Source organism: Camelus ferus, chromosome 21, assembly GCF_009834535.1.
Source record: "Camelus ferus isolate YT-003-E chromosome 21, BCGSAC_Cfer_1.0, whole genome shotgun sequence".
In the NCBI taxonomy this organism is placed as follows: Eukaryota; Metazoa; Chordata; class Mammalia; order Artiodactyla; family Camelidae; genus Camelus; species Camelus ferus.
The window spans coordinates 6,865,495-6,884,344 of NC_045716.1; the positions used below are offsets into that span (position 1 = coordinate 6,865,495).

Sequence of the window (18,850 nt, forward strand, 5' to 3'; positions counted from 1 at the left end):
TTGAAGCCCTTTCTCAAGTCAAGTTTTGTCCCCCCCCACCCCACCGTGGGGAACTTCTGATTCCTTCACTATGTAGGAACTGACCTCACAGCCACTGTGGTGGGTTGAGTTCCTGCAGACCTGAAGCCTGCAAGTTTAGTCCTTAACTACTAAATATTCTTCTGTCTCTAGCCCATAGGGATCCTTGTTTTGCTTTTGAGCATCAGTGGGTTTTTTTTTAATTCATTATATATTTATCGTGTACCTGTTTGGTGCCAAGATGGTGCTAGGTAATGGGGATTTGTTGGTGAACCATGGCTGCCGTTGAAAGCTAAGATACCAGAAGCCACCCTGAGGGCTTTACATGAATTATCCCATGTAATCTCAGAATGATTTTGTAAGTTCTGGTATAAACCCATTTTATAGATCAGGAAACTTTAGCCCAATGGGGTTGAACATTATGATCAGTCTCAGAGCTCTGGGTATGAACCAGGGCTTCAGAGCCCCATGTCATCAGATGGGGAATTCTGGGTGGAGATGGGTCTCTGCCAGCTGAGGTGGTGGCCCTTGATGCGATATACTCACGGTTTCTGCCTCTGCTGCTTACTCTGAAAACAGATGGGGGTGTCGCACCCCTCTCTGGTCTTCCCCTTCACTTCCAGGACCAGACATCTGCTTTCCCACCTGGACTGGTGGTCCAGCCTCAAAGGCCGCAGGGACTCTGGCCTTCTCATGGACCGCGTCCTCACCCACCTTCGGGTCTGGGCGCTCCTGCTGGCTCCGTGGCTGGGATGGGCCGGGTCGGGCCGGTGGCTGTTCGCTGCTGTGACTGCTGCTCTGCCCTATAGTTTCTTTATTGGGGGGAAAAAACCCCCAAAAAAACTCTGTGTGTGCACAAGGGAGAGCGAGACATTAAAGGAGGCCTTGGTTTTAATGGGCAACGTTTACTGGTTGTCGTAACTGCCAGCTGGGCCCCGCTACACGAACAACAGCGGGGCCCTTTGCAGAAACCACACCGCTGTGTCATTGTAACATCCGTAATTGTTTCAGTGTCTGCGATTACTGTGAGCGTGCAGGGAAGTGACAGCGCCACAGGTGGGAGGCAATGATACAGTTTGCTTTATGGTCTCGGAGTGAGATGATTTAATAAAGGAACTTGTTACTATATACCCAGCTTTATAATCACTGTCTGAAGGAGGGTGTTAGCTGGCTTCTACATCTGCCCCTCGTTTGTCTCGTTGTCCCTCTGGTGGAACTGTTTGCGTGAGTGCTGCCTTCTTCTCACTTCTCCCTGAAGCCCCTTCTTCATGAGATGAACATACGTGATTAAGTAGATCTGTTTTAGGTCAAGAGCATAAAAGGTTTCTGATGTTCATTGTTACCCTCTCAGGTAGGACTGAGCACACACTGCTTCCTGTCTGGCAAAATCCAGGAGGCAAAGTGACTATCGATGGCCAGTGCTGGAATCCACTTCTGTGGCAATAGCCTTCTCAGGGCAGGCACGTGGTCCTCGTGGCTGGGGAGTATGCTCGATCACTCCTGGAGCAGTGTCTTCCCTGTCTCAATCAGTAGTTTTCCAATCAGGCTGCTGGGACCCTGGGGCTCTGAGTCAATGCTTGAATGGCTCCGTCAACGACAGAGTTGTTTATTTTTACCACTCATGATGTGAAATGCCTAAAGAGTCTACTCCTTTTATATCTTTTACATATTAGGGTTAGTTGGAGAATTTTTTAAAAGGGTTCTGACGGTATTTATAAAATAAATTACTCTTGTTTAAGGTGGCGAACCCCAACAGGTATTGGACTCAGAATCACTGGGCGTGTCTGATAAAATGCATATCCCTGGCTCCACCTCACTGATTGAAGGAAATACTGGGAGATCAGGTCACAGAATAAAAATTTAACATTTGGGAGATAGACTTAAAAGGGACATAGAACTCATTCTTTTAAAATATCCCCCCCCCCCACCGCTGTAGAACCCCTGGTAAGTGGCTGTCTGGCTCCCACAAGAACCCTTCTGTGTGTAGCCCAGAGCTTGTCAGCTCCAAGGCTGCCCATCCTACTTTGCATCAGTTATAAATCAATATAAAAACTTGTCCCTGAAGGAATCAAGCATCTTCTGTAGCCTCCCCCACGTGCAGGAGTACATTTCAAAACTTCCTCCAAAGCCTGTCTTCCACGCCTCTAACATCCATCTTATCAGTGTCTCCCTTCTATCTACTCCCCCCACCACACACACCCGAAAATGAGCTTTCTCTCCTATGACCTGTATACATGAGCACTGAGTACTATACCTGACACGTAGCAGACTCAGTGAAAATTTGTGGTTCAGTCAACTCACCTCTCTCTCCTTTCCCCTCTTGGGTCTTTGTTTTGCCTTCTCACACATACGGAATTCATGTGATCCCTCTTCCCTTCAAATATTTACAGAGAGAGCTGCCAAGCCTGCTTCCAAGTCTCCCTGTATCCATCCTAACTCCCTTAATTCCGTCAACCACTGTTCACGTCGCACCGTCTCCATGTGCCCTGGAAGCCTGGCTGCCCTCCCTTTTGGCAGAGTCTCTCCCGACTTGGGTCACTCAGAGCTGAACCAAATCATGGTGTGTGGCTTGACCAGGCACTGTTGCTCTCCATCGCTTGGTCACCGCACTCTCTTAGTACAATCTGAGATTATATTCTTGGGCTCAGCAGCCATGCTCCATCATTGCCAGCCTCTTCATCTTGTAATCCTTGCTTTCCCGCATCTGGCTCTTGCCGCCATTTACAAATCGTGTCGCAGCCAGGCTGAGTCTCCCTCACAAAGCAGCGTGGGCCCCGGCTCTGGGTGAAACCACGCCTTACAATGGGAGATTCATTAAGGCTGGACAGGCAGCTGCAGAGACCAGGGTGTCTGAGAACAGAGGGCACAGGTCACCGAGAGGTGGAAGGGGCCCGGCCCACTCAGCGCTTTTTAAACTCAAGAGAAGAGGACCAAGAAGTGAGGTGCTCGTGCGGAATCCAAAATCACCACCAGGAGCCGCAATCTATTTGAGCTGGTGGTGGCTCCAACGCGCAGGAAAGCAGCATAAATCTCAGTGAGGCAAAGCTAAGTGGCAACAGACCTAAAGTCCTGTCACATATAGTTAATTTGCAGAATAAATTGGTCAGGGCAGCAAAAGGATTTAACATCCAAATTCATTTGAAAAACAGAAGCTAGATGAGTATCGAGAGGAAAATGGAGATCGTTACAGCATTCCCTTGCTGGTTAGAGTAGTATTATTATTGAATAATATTTTTATTAAAAATTTCTAGACCATTTGGTAGTTAGATATATTTATAAGCTAGCCTATGCAGCATCTCAGCGAGGCACTGAATCTTTCGCTGTGGAACCCCACGAGCCCCAAGGACTTCTGCCTGCATGCCACTTGTGTTAGCATCCCCAGACACACACACACACACACACACACACACACACACACACACACGCACACACTGTACACACAGTGTCCTGCCCGGTTTTTGTCACGTGGAGACAAGGCAAGCTATGGTCACGTGTCAGTTTTACCCGTTTCGGAACTGCCCAGGGGTTTCCCCGGGCTCTGCTTGTCTTCTCCAGGCTTGAAGCCAGAAAGGAAAGAGGTGATGAGGTAGGAGCTGGAACCTGTAGGAGAGGAGATGGAAGAAAAAGAGTAACAGGGTAGATGGAGCTGATGGTTCTGGCAAAGCTAAAGGCACTCACGGGCACCCCCTGGCTGAGAAATACGCCGCATGGCAGTCAGAGGGCAGCATTGCTAGTCCCACTCTGCGGATGCAGCCAGAAGCTCACAGAGGCCCCCAGGGGAGCCCTCAACATGAACAGAGGCCAAAGCTGGTGCTGGGCACGCCCTTTCCTCTACACGCTTTCTGTTTCTATTACGGTTTTCTCCCTCTACTTGTCCCTGTGTTTTTCTGGCTTCTTCTTGGGGAGGGCCAGGAAAGAGGGAAGGTGCCTACTCCTGAGGGGTCTGGGGGTACACACCTGGCTTCTCAGCTCAGCCTCCCAGACAGGAGAAACAAGACTGGGGAGGGGGGGAAGCCTTAATCTCCAGACAAGGGCACAGGAGGCTCTTTCCTGGCAGCCCGCCGAGCATGCCCACTCGTTCACCTGGTCCTTCTGCTAATGGAGATTTGAAAAGGACGAATCCCGCAGGCCTTCCTCATTCTCAGCTCTCTCTCAGCCTCGCCCCCTCCCCCCACCCCCTCTCCATGCCGCTCTGTCTGTGGCGAATCAGCAGGGATAATCCAGTGCAGGTCCGCACACCCAGGAGTCTGTGACTCTGAATCTCTGTGTCAGGTTTACTTGGATGTTGACAAGGACCTGAAGGCAGCTGCGGCTGGGCCAGGGGCGCTGATGGAGCCAGAATCATCTTCCCTCTTCCCATTGCCCTGGGAGGAAGTTGAAGGGATGGACAGCCAGCTCCCCAGTGGCCAGTAAATGAACCGTCACTGGCTGTGGGTCAGGAGAGGGCTGGCAGGTCAATGTTACAATATTAAAGGCTGTGGGTGCTGCAGTGGGTTGAGCAGGGTCCCCTCCAAAATTCATGCCCATCTGAAACTGCAGAATGTGGCCTTATTTGGAGATAGGGTCTTTGCAGATTTAATTAGGTTAAGACGATGTTATCCTGGATTTAGGTGGGCCCTAAGTCCAGTGACTAGTGTCTTTATAAGAGAAGGGAGAGGGAGATTAGGACGCAGACACACAGAGAAGGCCACGTAACATGTGAGGCCAAGATTGGAATGAGGCCACTGCAAGCCAGGAAATGCCGAGGGGCGCCGAGAGCCAGCAGAAGCTAGAAGAGGCAAGGAGGCACCCTCCCCCGGGGCCTTCAGAGGGGATATGGCCCGGCTGACACGCTGGCTTTGGACTCTGATCCCCAGACTTGGGGAAATAAATTCTTGTTGTTTTAAGCCACTCATGTGGCGTCGTTTGTCATGGCAGCCCCAGGAAGCAGAGAGAAAGGCTCGGTATGAATCAAACTCTTGGTGATCTACTCAAGAGCCACAGGAAAGGCACTTGGTGAATAAAGAAATGGGGCTGTAACAGGCAAACGAAAACCGGAATCACATAAACTTTACAAAAGGACGGTGTTAGACCGCGCACATACGCGTTTATGACAGATCGTGATAGGGAGCAGCTACAGACTAGCAGCTGCCGGGCTCTAAGGACGGGGTGAGCACGTCCCCACCCCAGGGGGTTGGGGGGCTGAGTGGGACGGACAAGGCATAAAACCAACTCAGCCTGACGCAGGGTGGGAGGTAGCCCACTGGACACAGGCGCGAAGTATCCGTGGGATTGCTTCTACCAGGGGTGATGGGAGCAGAGGGGGTGGGATGGAAGGAGGGAGGAGGGAGAGAGATAGAGAGAAAGAAAGTAAAGAAATAGAGGAAGGAAGGAAGAAGGAAAGGGAAAGGAAAGGGAAAGGAAAGGAAGGAAGGAAGGAAGGAAAGAAGGAAAAAGAGAAAGAAAAAGAAAGAGAAAGAAAAGAAAGAAAAGAAATAAAAAGAAAAAAAGAAAGAAAGAGAGAAAGAGAGGAAGAAAGGAAGAAAGAAGGAAAGAGAAAGAGTTAGAAATACAATTTGAGGGAGCGTGGGGACTGCACCGTACCAGCCGTCTCCCACAGCCTTCACACCCTCCCACGTGCGCGCTTGCTAAGTGCTTCCGGATAACCCCGCTGAAGCACTTCAGGTTTCCTGGCCTGGCTTGTATGACAAATCCTAATGGGCTTCGGGTTGCAGTCCGGAGGAATCGCAGGCAATCAGAGACTAGAAAGAGCTCAAATCCCTGCTGCTTTTCATCCCTGTGTGTCTGTTCACTGCTTATCCAGTGCGGGGCATCCAGCAAAACTGGAGGCAGCTTCTTGCCCCCTGGGGACTAGCGGTCTAGCTGATTAGAAGAGCTCATTTTTGTAGTAAAAGCTTTTAGGGCTTCCTAGGAAGTCTTGGGTTTCATTTCCGTCCTTCTTGAGACGCGTGGGCTGTGCAGAGGGGCATCACCGGGCATCCTTCAAGTGGTGGTCGCATCACTGGGCTGTCTTCATAGTTTCCTTTTCACACTAAGTTGAAGATTAAGAAGAGGGTGCCCTTGGGGCCACTGCTAAGCAAAGGCTGTGTTTGTGTTTTTATTGATCCCTTGGTGGATGCTGCAGTCCGCGCTTTCTTGGACTCAATCTCTCATCCCAGTTGGAACGTCACTATGACCAACATTCCAGTTTGTCAATGTGTTATGAAATCAACTGTTCCCACATCAAAGCTGACTGACAACCTTTGGCAAAGACAGAGCACTGCGTCTACACCAAAACTTCAACTTCACATGAGCCGACTGAGCCGGGAACCTCAACCAGGGGGTTATTTGTTTGACGATGTGCCCGTTAAGAGGGCGGCGACCTTAAGAAAATGGAACCTTGTGTTATCGGTCAACTTTTTAAGAGCTGTTTGGGGAATACATACCATTTGATCTCTGCCTCCTACAGCTTCCAAAGCTGCATGGTCATAATGGATGCACAAAATCATCACCAGGAGGCACCTTGGGGAAAGGTTTAATCTGTTTGGTAGGCAGTGCTTCATGAGGGAGACAGAAAGCTGGAAAACCACATTTTTAGAGAAGTATCAACAAGAATTAGAGGAAAAGTAAGCATTTTCTGGTGAAGTACCAGTTAAACAAAAAATTCAGTTTTCCATAAGACACCTTTTCTTGAACGTCCCCACTTATGGTGCGTTGTGAGATGTCCAGCGGGTATCTGATGACCACTAATTATTACACTGGACTTCACCACACTGGGACACGCTGCAATTGCTTATGACAAAGACCGTCCACTATTTCCAGAAACTCCCTGTAGGAATACCAAAGAATGAGATCTGAAGCAATACAGTAACTTTCATTTTTTTGGTACACATTACATCCTTATATCTTACTTATTTTATACTTCATAGCTTGTATCTCTTAATATAACTTTAATTTTAGACCACAAAGTAAAGGATACATCCTGACAAAGGATTTTTGTTTTTTAATTGTGGATTTATTTGTAAGGAAGGACAAGAGTGCAAACTCTTCAGAGTTGGGACTGTTTCAGAGCATGTTGGATTGTTGTGAACCAACGTTGTCCAGTATTTAATTCTGAAAAGAAAGATGTGCTTCCCCTGAGCTAATGGGTCGTGATGAATGCCTGGCTGGTAATGTGGGTGGACGGGCTCCTGTGTGCCGGCTGAGATGGGGCAGAGTGGAAAAAGTGCAGAAGATGTGGGTTTGCACGTTTCATCCCTGTGACCATCCTTGGGGTCCAGAATGCCTCCCTCTCTTGCTGTCACAATCACCGCCTTGTTGGCTGGAGAAGTGGGTGATGTGATGCTGAATCCTGGTACTACGCTATCACTCAGGTCTCAGAGCTGCCCAGAACCCCCAGCGATGTACCTCCACCTCACCTCCACCCCAGCCAATGGTCCCCATGACCTCACAGGCCCAGGACACCAGCCATGCCCCTCTGCCACGTTGTGACATTAGTGGCCACACCTTTCTCACATTTTCTAGTCACAGGAGAACCACTGTCTCTTCAGCACTACAACTGGCTACTCCTTTTCTTAAGCTGAAATCCTTACATCTCAAGGTGATGACTTAACGCACCTCAGTAACCTCCGAGATGCACGTGTGTGCTTTCAAAATCTGCAAAAAGGATTTCTGCAGTATCATCACAAATCTTTGCAACTGAATTATCTCTGACCAGTTCCCGTTTGTGCCTGAAAGTAGTGGAACTGACTCTGAACTGATGTGCCTCTTCTAGGAAATCTCAAAGAACCCAGGACAGCAAAGCAAGAAATGAATTTAAACCCAGCCTGTCTAGTTCGTGCCTACAGAGCACAAAGAGTAGTCACTTCGTATAAGAGTCATTATAAATGATTTATTAATTGGACACACATTTGTAGGCATTTGATAAATATTTGTTTAATGAAGTGTCAAATGCATTAGTTACATTACATGTTAGGCACTGTGGGATGTTACAGTGGAGAACAAGGCGTAATTTCACCTTCAAGGAGCCCACCATTTGATGGTGTGGCTGGTGGCAGGGTAGGTAGACGGGCATTGTCGGAATCATGAATTTGAGAGATGCTCACCGTGTCCCAGCTCTGCTCAGCTCTCCCCGTGGACTAGCTCAGTCAGGCTTTACCGCAGCCTTGCTCAGTCAGTACAGTCTTTGTCTCCATTTGATAGACGAGGAAGGCCAGGCACAGAAAGGTCAAGAAACGCCCCCTACGTGCCACAGCTAACAAGGGGTAAGTCAGAAACCACAGCCAGCAGCCTGACCCCGACCTCACACTTTAGACTGCTCTGCCCTGGGGACGGCAGCGGCCAGGCAGAGAGGTGGACGGTCGAGGGGAGCTGAGGAACGAAGACTCAAGAATACTGGGAGATTGATTGCGAGAACAAGAAAGAACCTGCAGCGATGCCAGGATTTCTGGCTCCTTTGCTGGGCCGGGACCTGCAAGCGGAGGGGCTGCTTGCCGGGGAGGGTGTGGAGAAATGAGTCCTGCGGTTTGGGACACGTTGAGTTTGAGGTGCCTGCTGGACTTTCAAATGAACTTCCGAGCAAGTGTGTTTAGGTTCTGTTTGTTATACTGGGGGAAGCAGTCCCGGTGAGAGATGCAGATTTGGCTGTCATCAGATAACGCTTGGTTCTTTCTGCTTGATTGTTTGAAGCTTTGGTAAGGGGCTAGAGACAGTTTACAAATGCTCCGGTTTTATTCTTTGTGTTTGACTTCTTTTTAAATTTTAGATGTACGGCCATGACTTAATATATTCAGTGCCCTTCCCCCCCCAATAATATATACAGTCCACGGGTATATAGATACAGATAGGTAGAACAAGAGATGGATATGGAAATGGATGTATACCCCTGGGCTAGGGAGAGGAGTTTCAATATGAAGAAGACGTAATCCCTTGACCCCAGGGCACTTGTTAGCTCATCTTGAGGTGTAGGGAGAAGTGACCAGTTTATGCCCTGTCTGCTTTTCCCTGAGTATGAATCCATCGTATTGTATTTTGTTCTGGTCTCAGACAATGTGTCCCATGGCAGGTCTAGGAGTTCAATTTAAGGCCATCCAGGGTGACGTGACCCTCTCTGTCTACTGACCAACACTCTGAGAGACTGACTTGAGCCTGGGTGCATGGGCGGAAATGTGAATTCTGGTAAAACTCCAGGAATTCCAGTGTGGGGCTGGGTGGGGGCAGGCCCTAGAAACTGGGGTGCTGGTGGGCTTCAGGTGCAGTTTGCTCCAGCCGTGCTTCACCTACCCTGTGTCAAGCTTTCTTTTCTTGTGGATTTTAAGCTGTCTCTAAAAGCTGGGATGTGATGAGTTTCCTTTGACTTCTTGGCTGCCTAATGAACTACCTGGGTAGTTCTAGCCGTAATGTTATTAGCATCTCATTGCCTTGGGCACCAACTCAGGAGAGAGATTCTTAAGTGGTCCCCGAATCCTACAGGAATTGTACCAATTTACTTCATCACAACTAATTCACCTTCATGACTTGTCAGTTTCCACCAGCAGAGCACACCCTGCATGCGGATGGGTCAGTTACTTTTATCATCTTCATGTGCTCCCGAGTCTCGGTGGGTCAATATGTGGATGCCTAAGGCCATAGGTACATCCACAAAGAGATTCTGAACGCTGAAGATGCCAATAAGCTCATACCATGATATTCTATTGGGGAAACTCATCCACTGAGTGCTGTCGGATACAGATTTAGCCTAAAGCAAATGGCATTTATTTATAGCAAACTGCATTTGCAAAATGCTTTGCAGTTTCAGGGTTGTTAACGATGTTCCAGGTTGGCTGTTCTTCTACTTGTGAGAAAGCTAAGTGTCTTGGGGACCCCAAAGCCTCCCCTGAGAAGAGTGGGGTGAATTCTGCAAACAGGAGTCAGAGGAGGGCCACACTTGGCTATTCTAGGTCAGAAGGCACCTTTGTCAGTTCTAATCTTTTAAGACTTTAATTGTAGCTTATTCTTAAGTCCAGAAACTGCGTATTTGTTGAAATAGAATGTCCGTTTTTTTAAGAGACAATGTAGTGTCTCAGATTACTAGAGCATTTCTACCCAGGATCTAGAGGCCAGAAGAGGGAAGAAGTAAGAAAAGACTCTACTTGGAGGGGCTGATGACAGAAGGCAGCCACTGCACTTTGAGGAGATAAGGCAGTGCCTCCTCCCTGACTCTCCACACACAGACCTTCCTACCACCGACTCTGACACAGCGGGGTGGGGGTGGGGGTGGGGGATGTGGCTAAAAGCAAGTGTCAAAGATCAGACTCCCCTGAAGCTTTGAGGATTTGAGCTGCTCTTTGACTTGCCACAGACATGATGGTTATTGGCGCTCCCTTTGGGCAAAGGGAGATTTATCTGGACTTATGCCACCGGACTCCATCATTTTAAGGAGTATTTCCCCATTGTATCTTTAACTGCACATGGAAAATGCATTTCCTTTTCGAAAAATCTCTCTCATACACACATCTCTATTCTTCACTGGAGCCTGGATAGATGGCTTTGGGGAGCTAGCTGCTCATTACTTCTGTGTAAATCTCACGCCTCTCCAGACAGCTCCATCCTGCAGGAGGAAGGGACCAGAGGGGCAGCTCGCCTTGGCCTCCAGCAGGGCCAGCTCTGTATGGACCTGAGTATTTGCAGGAGAAGGAAAATATAGTTCCGATTAAAACAAGGGTCTGGTGGCCTCCATCATCTTCTGTGCCTCTCTACTGCCTACCGCTGCACCAATCCAGGGCTGAAGGACACTGAGGGGCATTCGTTGCCTCGTGATTTTAATTGGGAAAGCAGGAAGGCAGCAGCCAGAGGAGCAGCCTCTCAAATATTTACGGCAATTATGGGCCTTGATGATGAAGCCCTGAAGTCAGGGAGGCTGTGGTTCAGCTCCACAGTGTTTGGGGTTGCAGTGCCCTCTAGTGGCCGGTTTGTCTACCAGGGCTACACCCTAAGGGATGAATAGGCTGAGGTTGTATGTTACATATATGAATGTGCACGTTGGGTGTGGGAGGAGTTTCTGGGTATCTGGGGATTAAAGGGGAGAGGAAAGGAATTTGGTGACATATTATTTATCGAAGTAAATTTACTCCATGTGAAGGGCTTGGACGGGGATTTTTATTTTCCCTTGTTTTATTTTCCCTTCATTATCTTGTGGCTCCCATGATTACCTTGTGTCTTTCACTCTATATTTTTCTTGTTAGGGTAAAATTTATGAAATTGTTTTGCTCAACCTTTTTTTATTATTCGATTAAAAGAAAACTGTACTATCATATTTTTAAAAAAAGTAGCCAGGTGTTAACATTTCCATAAGTTTATTTTCTGTGGTATCAATGTGGCCGCACGGAATTTATCACACCTTTCCTCTCACAGTGGTCATTTTAGACTCAATATCGCCATCTAGTGGTCATTTTGTAGAAACCCTTTCCCCAGGCTCTTAGTTGAATACTTTCTCAACCCCCAGGAGGTTAGAAAGACGAGTGGGTTGATAATGAAAGAAACGAATCTGAGCGTGAGGGGTACCAGGGGCTGGCAAGAGACCCTCAAGCTCTCTGGCAGGGTTTGCACAGTGAAATGTTTTAAATATTATCTTGAAAAGAAGCACTGTCTCTTTACTGATTTTTTTTAAAAATTTCATTCACTTTCTCGAGGGCCTGTTTTTCTAGAAATCACATCAAGGGTGCAAAGCTCTCACCCGACCCCCACTTGTTCAGGCCCGCTCCCAACAGCCTGATGAAGACGACCGGAGGCCTGGCCAGGGCCTGGGTGAGGAGCTCCTGGCAGGTCGTGGCCACTTTACAAACACTCCCAGCCATGGGGTTGAATGAGTTACATGAGCCTGGATGTTCATCGAGATGCACTTGGCTTGGAGTGACTCTGGGGCTAGCAGGTGTGGGCTCCTGGGCCTCCCGTTTGACAGCACTGTTCTTGGTTTTGTTGTGTGCAGTGGTGCAGTTCTCATGTGACCTGGGAAGGGCTTGAGCTCAGCCCTGGATACGTTGTTAAACAAAATGCACGTGTGAGATAAACTATACTCATGTTTATACTCTCTGAGTGAGTCCTTGCCTTCGTGTGCAGGAGGAGTTTTGTGTCAGTGGAGCTGCAGGCAAAAATGCCTCACCTGCACAGTGACGGTGCTTATCTGGGAAACAGCAGTGCCGAACTGCCTCGTGACACTTCCACATGGTCTTACTTGGTTGGTTGGTCTTACTTGGTTGGACCAAATGGTCCAAACAAGGGGGAGAATAACGGAACTGCCTGAAGCCTGTAAGAGAGAACTCTGCTGTGAAGTCATAAGTCGAATCTCATGATCACCCTATGGAACCACTTTGCAAATCCTTCCCCCTTAGTTGTCCCCCAGCTCGGGCCCATCAGGGAGCACATCCTTGGTGTGCCTGAGAGGACCAGAAGGAATGCTGTGCATCTGCTTATTGTTTCCCGAGCCCAGCCACCGCCCTGAAATTGTTTCACACTCGGGACTGCAACTTGCCACGAAGGGTCAGGGGTCTCATAAGGAACCCAGAGCTTTGTGTTAGCAGATTCTGCCTCCATCTTCCTCTAGAATGAATGACTTAAATGAAAAATCATAAAGGCTTGGAATCATAAAGGGAACAAACTATTATTTTCTGGCAGGCATTTCCAGTGTTTCACCAGAAATAAACCAGGAGCTTCCCAACTACCTTTTACTCATCAATTGGGGTGATGTGAACCCACCTGTCAGGCTTTGGAGTGTAAGTCTTTTTGAAAAAGTCAAAATTCCCTCCCCCTCTTCAATGCAGTGATTAATAATGAAGCAGGGAAGTCCCGTCCTTCTCTATGACTGAAAGACTTTAAGATCAGATGAAAACAGATTCAAATCCCAGATCTCACAATCTACAAGCTCTGTGGTCTTGAGGCTCTTGGCCTGACTTTCCTCATCTTTAAAATGGGTACAATGACAGAACTCACACAGAGAGCCATTGTAGGGGTTAAGGGAGGTCTCGAACAGATCTCACTTTCATAGTTCAGACGTGAGACTTGCTGACAGTTATGATTAAAACTGTGACGATGATGATTTGACATGCGCTAGCCATTGTGTTATGTGCTTTAAAAATAATTTGCTGTTTATTTATTACACAATGCTAGAGGCGGGTACTATTAATATCCTCATTTTATGGATGAAGAAACTGAGTCACAGAACAATCACTGCTGTTACTGTTTGTATTATTGATGACAGTCATGGCTCCTGCAAAGACTGCAGAAGCCTCCCTCTGAAAGGATCCGTGGAGCTGATGAATCTCAGAAAAAGGAAAAAGCCTGGTCTCACATTTGAAAGGGCCATTTCCAACTCTGTGGGTTTCCGGGAGGATGAGTTCCCCAAATTGAGCATCCGATTCTCACCCTCTCACAGACATTTCTTGGCCTCTCAAGGACTTGATTCCAGCACGCAGGGGCCACGAGGCCATGCACGGCCTTGCTCTTTCTCCCCACTCACTGTTCCTTTCCTTTTTGTGTCGGGCAGGCAACTCCCCATCCGACGAGTCAGAGGAGCGGGAGAGAGACCCCAAGGTGCTGACTTTCCCGGAGTACATCGCCAGCCTGTCAGAGTCTGGCACCAAGCGCATGGCGGCGGGAGTCCGCATGGAGTGCCAGAGCAGGGGGCGGTGCCCCTCGTCCTGCCCCCTGTGTCATGTGACATCCGGCCCCGACACCCCTGCCGAGCCGGTGCTGCTGGAGGTGACCAGAGCAGCCCCCATCTATGAACTGGTGACCAACAACCAGACCCAGAGGGTAAGACGCCTGGGACTCCTGGCTCGGGGACGTGTCCCCAACACCAGAGGGCTTTCCACATAACCCAAGGGGGTGATGGGGCCAGCTGAGCTCCCTGTGAGAACAGGGGTAGTGAGACTTTTTGTTTAGCTATTCCAGGCACCTAATTTGCTTAGATTTGCATTTTTGCATATTAAATCAAATCAAGGCATCTGCAGCACCGATGATGATGACTCAGGACTCACAGCTCAGCATTCGTCCAGGTCTGTGAGCAACAAGGGCCGGAAGGAAGAAGGTAGACGGGGAGGACTGCAGTCAGTCTCCACGGCCGTGTTCAGAGAGCCTCGGGGGATGGCTGTGGGGAGAGGCCCGGCAGTGTCTCCCATGTTGGCATGGCAGGGGGACCAGCTCCCCTAAGTGACCCCAAGCATGGGACCTGCTGCCGCTGGACTAGCAGGAGCCTTTGAGGCACAGATCCCAAAGGGAAGGCCCTGGCCATCTTCTCCTGGCGCAGGTTGGCTCCCTGCCCATCTCTCTGACCCTAAGCACCAAACTCCACGTCCGTGCAGCTCTTTCTGCCTCATACTCTGCAGCTGGGTTATGACGTTTCCCAGCCACCTGTCCTTTCCCTCCGCGCCTCCCTTTCCAAAGGGGCTGGGCGGAAACCAGTGGACCCGAAAGGGTAGGCTGGATCAACTCGGCAGAGGCAGTGCCCTCGCTCTCTGATCTCAAGGATGAAAAGAACAGAAAGGGCAAAAACACATATGCTAACAACAACGACAGAAATAAAACACACAAACGCTCCAGGTGTGGGGCTTCTGAGACGCAGGCTGAGGCCGCCTTGGGGACGAGGGGCGGTAGGCACAGCAGTGAGCCGCGGGCCCGCCTGAGAGGACTGCCTGTCCAGGTGGGGTGATAATTGCTCTCTCTTTTCTCTTCGAAGGGACACCTGGGGTGTCAGTTTGCTTCACAGGTGATGCTCAAACCCACGGGAAGGATTTTGCACACGTGTGTGTGTGTTTTTCTCTCGCCTACCTGCCTCTGCCACAGATATTTCACTGAGTGTTTGAAAATAAGGGTTTTCACAGGAGCAAAAAGATGAATTGTTCCTTTGGCCTACGATAGAAGTGACTATGGGAAGAGAAGTGGAAGGGAAGAGACCACTGGAGGGGGGGGACTTGAAAGGATGATGGGAAGGAGGGGCTTGTGTTGCCATGGAAACCGAAGCTGCAGTGGTTCTAAGCCAGTGCCTAGCCTCCCCCTTGCTTGTCCCACTCGGTCTTCTGTGAGCTCGCAAGGCTGCTGCAGTGGTTCCCCGAGAGCTCCTGTTCACGTTGCTGGGAACAGCAGAGTCGGGGGGCTTGCTCACAGCCCCATCTGATGGGACGGGGTGTGCAGACCTGCAGAACAGAAGAGCTTCGTAGGAGAGGGGGCCTGGAGTCCCTGCTTTCTGCAGGGCCATCATCAGAGCTTAGCCCGTCCCTGTCTCCTTGCACTGGTCTTCAGAGAAGGGTGGAGAGAAAGCTCCCATCTGGCCATGTTTTGAACCTTCAATTTCTAAACACACGGACCCGGTGGCCCAGGCGGGAGTTGGTTCACCAGCCTGTGTTTCTTCTCTCTTCTTCCTTGGGCATTGTCTGTACCATTCTCTCTTCTCTTCTGCTTTTCCTTCTAATTGTTCCCTTTTTTCCCAAAGAATAGAGAGGAGGAGTGAGGAAGCAAAGGAGGAGCAGAGGGGAGCTAAGTCCTGGCGTCAGTGGCCCAGCGTGTGTTCCTCTCCTTACCTCTCTGGTAGATCCTCCGCCAATTTTCCAATCTCTTGGCCTCATTGTCCTTCTTCCGTTGGACTGGATAATCTCGAATGCCATATTTCAGTCCAGTCTATGATTGCAGTTTAGAAACAAGTAGGTCAGGTAATATAACCAAACAGGTGTCTCCACAAACATGAGCTCACCGCCTTCCCCCCTGATCAGACCTGCTGCTTTCATCCCAGGGAATGGCACTATGTCCTGTGAAGTTTCCCGAACTGGGGACCAGAGGCACTTCCCAGACTTTTCTTATTCCTAACGTCTATTCCATCACCCAGGGCCACAGATTTCTTAAATCCATCCTCTTTTTATTATAGCCCCTGTCACAGCCTAAGTATTTCAGTCATCCATTGTAGTGTCAGGCCACTGTCTTCCTACTGCTGTGGCCTTCTTACTGATTTTCCTGTTAGACCAGTCAGAGCCATCTGTCTAATACGGACTTCGGATCACAGAGCAGCGAGGTAATTCAATGGCTCTGCATAATCCAGCAAATACAATCCAGAGTCCTTAGCACATCACGACGAGGGCAGTTCACTGTCTAGTTTTGTCTTCACTTACATGGTTAGGTTGTACCCACTCCAGAGTGTAACCTTCCAAAGTTTAACTCCTTGTACCTCCTTAAACACGGCATATTTTCTCCCGTGAATCCAACCCTTCAGACTTGCAGCTGTCTCTCCCAGGAACACCCTCTCCCACATTGCTGCCACTCGCAATTGCTGTTACCTCCAAGTTTCAGCTTAAACATCACCAGCTGTTAAAAGCTCTGCCTTCCTCTCCCAGGCCAACCCAGTCTTCCTTCATGCAGCTCCCACTGCATACGTGCATACGTCTTTTAGATCATTATCACCTACTGTCATAGTGTTCATGTAGCTGTCCACTCCCTCTGGACAACAAGAAACTTCTTCTGTGGAATCCCAGTGCCCAGCAGTAGTCACACCTAGCTGGCATTCTGCAGAATGAAAGGACGAAGTGATGAATGAGTGGGGAAATGAACGGATGGATAAACTTGGCTTGAAAGTTCAGCTGCTCTCCTTAGAGAAAAAAATAATAAAAACTGGAAAATCCTATTTCTTTTCTGGAATCAGAATTAAGTCCAATAACAAACGAGGATTCCTCGGCAATGCCTGGCACATTGTAGGCACTAAGAAAAAAATGTCATTTGCCTTTTTCTTCCTTTCCAAAAGGGTCCCTTCGTGATTTCTCCCTTGTAGCCTCATCCTACCTTCCCAGGTACCTGCAGCCCAGGATTTAGAGAGTAGGAACTCTCATGGAGTGGTGCGGATCAAAGGTGGAAAATTAAAGCTTTCGAAGAGGTGGCATTTAAAATAATTGCCATCATGGGGGTTGGTCTTCACGCCTCTACATGGAAAACCTGGTCATGTTGCTCCCCAGTTTAAAACACTTTGATGGCTTCCTGTGGCTCTTAGAATCCGACACCCCCACACAGGGTCCCAAGGACCCTCTGTAACAGGCCCTGCCTCCCTCCCACTTGCCAAGCAACTCTTTGCCCCTCCTCCCTGACCCCCATCTCTTATAGCCAGACTAACCTTTTCTCAGGTGATTTTAGAAGCCAGGGTTTCATCCAGGCTACAGTCTTCTTAATATTGGGTTTTCCACTGGAAACACTCCCCTAGCTTTTGTGGCCAGATAACTCTTGATCTGTCCGTCCAAGCTCAGATGAAAACACACATTCTGATGGAGGCCTTCCCAAGCCCCTCTGTGAGGTTGGCCCCTCCTTGCCCCTCCTGCCACCATTTCGCCCTTTTCCGGAGCCCGCCCACAGTTCCGGATATTTGGTTATTTATGTAACTTTTTGTTTATTATTTTGCTGTAAGATGTACGCAGGCAGGGGCCATCTGTGTCTTCTGCTCCACTGTAGCCTCAATGCTTAGCCTGGGAAGTGGCCCGCAGAGGAGCTGAGCCAATAAGAAAAGCCTGTGTTCTTAGGTTAAAACACACCTTTTGATCTGAATTTGGTTCAGTCAGACAGAGCATGAAGGGAGCAGCTCCTATGCCCCGGGCCTCCCCCCAGGAGCGGGTGGGCGCCGCGTTAATGAAGAGCGTGTGACGGAAAGAGCCTGCGATGCCCAGTCCATCGTGCGGCCGCTCGCTACTAACCTGCGACTGCGAGCAAGTCACCTAAACTGTTGGGCTCTGAGTGTCCTCCACTGAGAATCATGGTGGCCGTTTATCCTGGAGCTCAAATGAAAGGGTTAGCTCCTGAAGGGGCCCTGAAAACGCTGACACTACACAGATCCTGGTGATAAGCTAGACCAGTCCCCACTCCCTGGAGGTTCCAATCTGAGACGGGGCCCGTCTGGACCTTGTGTCCGCCATTCCAGCCTCGGGTGGCCTGTGTTAAGTCCGGAAAGAATGGGATGTAGCAGACTGGCTTTGGGCTTGGACACGCTGACTTTTGTAGGATTATCTCTTCTTTTCCTTATTTTCTTCCTTTTCCTTTTTCCCCCCCTTTTTTTCCCTGTCTTTTGATTTTTTTTTTGGCCTAAAGTTTTCCAGGATAGCCGTTTCATTTCTCTAGTTTATCAGTTGTGTGAGGTTGTGGTGAGAGTGGGACAGAGAGAAGAAAATCAGAGAAGCAGCATAGGCTGCAGATGCTGCCCTGACCCGGAGAGAAAGCCGTGACCTTGGCCAGCCTGGCTAGCCACGTGCCCTGTGGCCTCAGGCTCTCAGGCCCTCCCCGACCCTGGGCCTGGGGTGGAGGCAGCAGGGCCCCACTGAGGGGCCAGCACCCGGCAAAGCCCACTTCTTCACCGGGGACTTGCCCCTCTCCCAAATTCTGTTCCCTCACTGACCTAAGTGTGTTCTCAGATTGTTGTCCTTTTATTGAATGGTGACTATCTGCTGTGAACCCACTGTATGGAAAGAATTATTTTAGGCTCTGTGATATTTACACGCTTCCACAGAAGACCCAATCCTGTCATTCCAGGGCAAAAATAATCCTGACATTTATTCATGACTAATGTGTATTTTTTATGTGGCAATAATATGTGCAGAGCATAGGTACTGTGCTCTGCCCTTTGCCATCTATTATTTCAATTAATCGTTACAACAAATGAGAAACCTGATTTGCCCAGGGTCGCATGGCAGCGGTGGGCAGAGCTGGAGTTCTCACCCGGGGGGACTGCCCCGGAGCACAGCTCCTAGCCTGTGTGCTGCCTGGTTTTCCAGTTCTCCTGGGAAAGAGGGGCCCCACGCATAATCACCACCCAAGGCAGGACTGCATAAATCTTGTAAGTGAGAAACAAGACATGCTGAAG

At 49.3% G+C, this 18,850-nt stretch overlaps 1 protein-coding gene across 3 annotated transcripts in view; it reads left to right on the top strand.

Annotated features, from left to right (window-relative positions):
* The window catches only part of ASTN1 (astrotactin 1), a 293,377-nt gene that overhangs the window by 246,403 nt on the left and 28,124 nt on the right, over positions 1 to 18,850 (top strand). For all 3 annotated transcript variants that reach the window (XM_032463675.1, XM_032463676.1, XM_032463677.1), the window contains exon 17: positions 13,517 to 13,785. In XM_032463675.1, the coding sequence (XP_032319566.1) occupies positions 13,517 to 13,785 (269 nt within the window). The remainder of the gene's footprint in view (positions 1 to 13,516; positions 13,786 to 18,850) is intronic.